Here is a 2427-nt window from a genome sequence, read left to right as displayed (position 1 = left end):
TGGAGAGAGTACAGAGGGAGAGGGAGAGAGAGAGAGAGAGAGAGAGAGAGAGAGAGAGAGAGAGAGAGAGAGAGAGAGAGAGAGAGAGAGAGAGAGAGAGAGAGAGAGAGAGAGAAGATTGGAGGGATGGAAATGGTGTTGACTTACAAACAGACGATACGTGATCTGTGATAAATCTACGGACGTCTATCGCTGCTGCAGCTGGCAGCTGTATGCTGTGCAGCTGGTCTAGGTGATAGCTGCCAGCTGGTCTTCGTGTAGCTGATTTCGGTATAGCTATCAGCTAGTCTCCGTGTAGCTGCCAGCTGATCTTATTGTAGCTGGTCTAGGTGTTGTTGAGTCTCGGTGCAGCTGCCAGCTAGTCTCAGTGTAGCTGGTTTCGCTGTAGCTGCCAGCTGGTGCCAGCGTAGCTGGGCCTCTTTGTTGGTCCTGGGTAGCTGGTCTTCTTGTAGCTGGTCTTGTAGCTGGTCTTCTTGTTGCTGGTCTTGTAGCTGGCCCTCTTGTTGCTGGCCTTCTTGTTGCTGGCCCTCTTGTTGCTGGCCCTCTTGTAGCTGGCCCTCTTGTAGCTGGCCCTCTTGTAGCTGGCCCTCTTGTATGTAGCTGGCCCTCTTGTAGCTGGCCCTCTTGTAGCTGGCCCTCTTGTAGCTGGCCCTCTTGTTGCTGGCCTTGCAGCTGGTCTTCTTGTTGCTGGCCTTGTAGCTGGTCTTCTTGTTGCTGGCCTTGTAGCTGCTCTTCTTGTTGCTGGCCTTGTAGCTGGTCTTCTTGTTGCTGGCCTTCTTGTAGCTGGCCTTCTTATAGCTGGTCTTCTTGTAGCTGGACTTCTTGTAGCTGGTCCCGGTGTAGCTGGTCTTCTTGTGACTGGTCTTCTTGAAGCTGGTCTCTGTGAAGCTGGTCTTGGTGTAGCTGGTCTCGGAGACGGGAGTGCAGCAGGCGGCGTGTCCCGTACAGCAAAAGTTCCGGACCGTGTTGTTGACTTACGAACGGACAATCTGTGATCTGTGATAGATCTACGGAGTCTGTGATTAAAATCTATCTTAGGCCCGTTCGTAAGCCAAACAACGTCCGGTCAGAGGTCGAGTAGCGTCTTATCTTCCGGTTCGTGTCGGGTGCTTCTCTCTTTTCGCTCTTCGTTTTTCCTCGTGTCCGGGTACAGCAGAAGTTCGGGACCGTGTTGTTGACTTACGAACGGACAATCTGTGATCTGTGATAGATCTACGGACTCTGTGATCAAAAATCTATCTTAGGTCCGTTCGTAAGCCAAACAACGTCCGGTCAGAGGTCGAGTAGCGTCTTATCTTCCGGTTCGTGTCGGATGCTTCTCTCTCTTCGCTCTTCGCTCTTCCTCGTGTCCTGGTACAGCAGAAGTTCCGGACCGTGTTGTTGACTTACGGACGGACAATCTGTGATCTGTGATAGATCTACGGACTCTGTGATCAAAATCTATCTTAGGTCCGTTCGTAAGCCAAACAACGTCCGGTCAGAGGTCGAGTAGCGTTTTATCTTCCGGGTCTTGCCGGGTACTTCTCTCTCTTCGCTCTTCCTCGTGTCTTGGTACAGTAGAAGTTCGGGACCGTGTTGTTGACTTACGAACGGACAATCTGTGATCTGTGATAGATCTACGGACTCTGTGATCAAAATCTATCTTAGGTCCGTTCGTAAGCCAAACAACGTCCGGTCTGAGGTCGGGCTCAAACGGGGCGACTTTTATTCTAACAACGCTCAGTACTAGCGAGTTTCACGCATGCGTCCCGCCAATTTTACCGGCCAGGCGTTCAATCTAGCGTATAGGTGGCGCCACATTGCAGTGTGTTGTTCGCCTATGCCGGTTTGAGAGCCACATCACCAGACGGTTTGGGAGCCCCTTTGAAAGGGTCACCGCCCGAGGCGCTGAGGCGGCGGCTGTGCCGGCCTTGCCTGAATGGGGAGGTAGGCCAGGAAAAAGGCGATCGAGCAGCAACAGGGGTGTGGATATTTATTACCTATCTACTGACGAACGATGCCGACGGCCCGATAGCCTTTTTCCATGTCAGAATATAGATATAGGTATGACAGACACAACGTGGCCAGTGTTCAATCAAAGCTACTTAACGATTCATGTTTGAAGTTAACAAAATTGGCAGAGGTTTACGCACTCCTTGATATATGCCTTAGATACCCTGAGGGTACCGAACTTTTACTTCGATTTTTTTCAGGTCAAGGCCAGGTCATCCTAGGTCACGAAAATTGTATATCATGTATCAGTCACGTGACGCATGTTTTATGGTCCATTTTACTCGTAGATTTCGAAAATAATGTCGTTTGTGTCATTTGAGTTCATTTTCAGCTGAATTTACCTGAGGTCAGGTCAATTTCAGGTCAGAAAAGGTCAAATTTTGAAAATCAATTTTTCAACAAAATGGGTGCCTATCAGAGGCAGTTTGAGCTCAG

General features: G+C 50.0%; 1 protein-coding gene across 1 annotated transcript; it reads right to left on the bottom strand.

The window, feature by feature from the left end:
- Positions 1-311: 311 nt before the first annotated feature.
- LOC122374857 (ras-interacting protein RIP3-like) lies at positions 312-2025 on the bottom strand. Its single transcript, XM_043353868.1, has 2 exons — positions 1992-2025; positions 312-973 (listed from the first exon to the last, which is right to left on the bottom strand). The coding sequence occupies exons 1-2, from the start codon at positions 2023-2025 to the stop codon at positions 312-314; spliced, it is 696 nt and encodes a 231-aa protein (XP_043209803.1).
- Positions 2026-2427: the final 402 nt, after the last annotated feature.

The sequence above is a fragment of the Amphibalanus amphitrite genome, unplaced genomic scaffold (genome assembly GCF_019059575.1).
Source record: "Amphibalanus amphitrite isolate SeventyFive unplaced genomic scaffold, NRLGWU_Aamphi_draft 001727F_arrow, whole genome shotgun sequence".
In the NCBI taxonomy this organism is placed as follows: Eukaryota; Metazoa; Arthropoda; class Thecostraca; order Balanomorpha; family Balanidae; genus Amphibalanus; species Amphibalanus amphitrite.
This window is presented reverse-complemented; position numbering and strand designations above follow the sequence as displayed.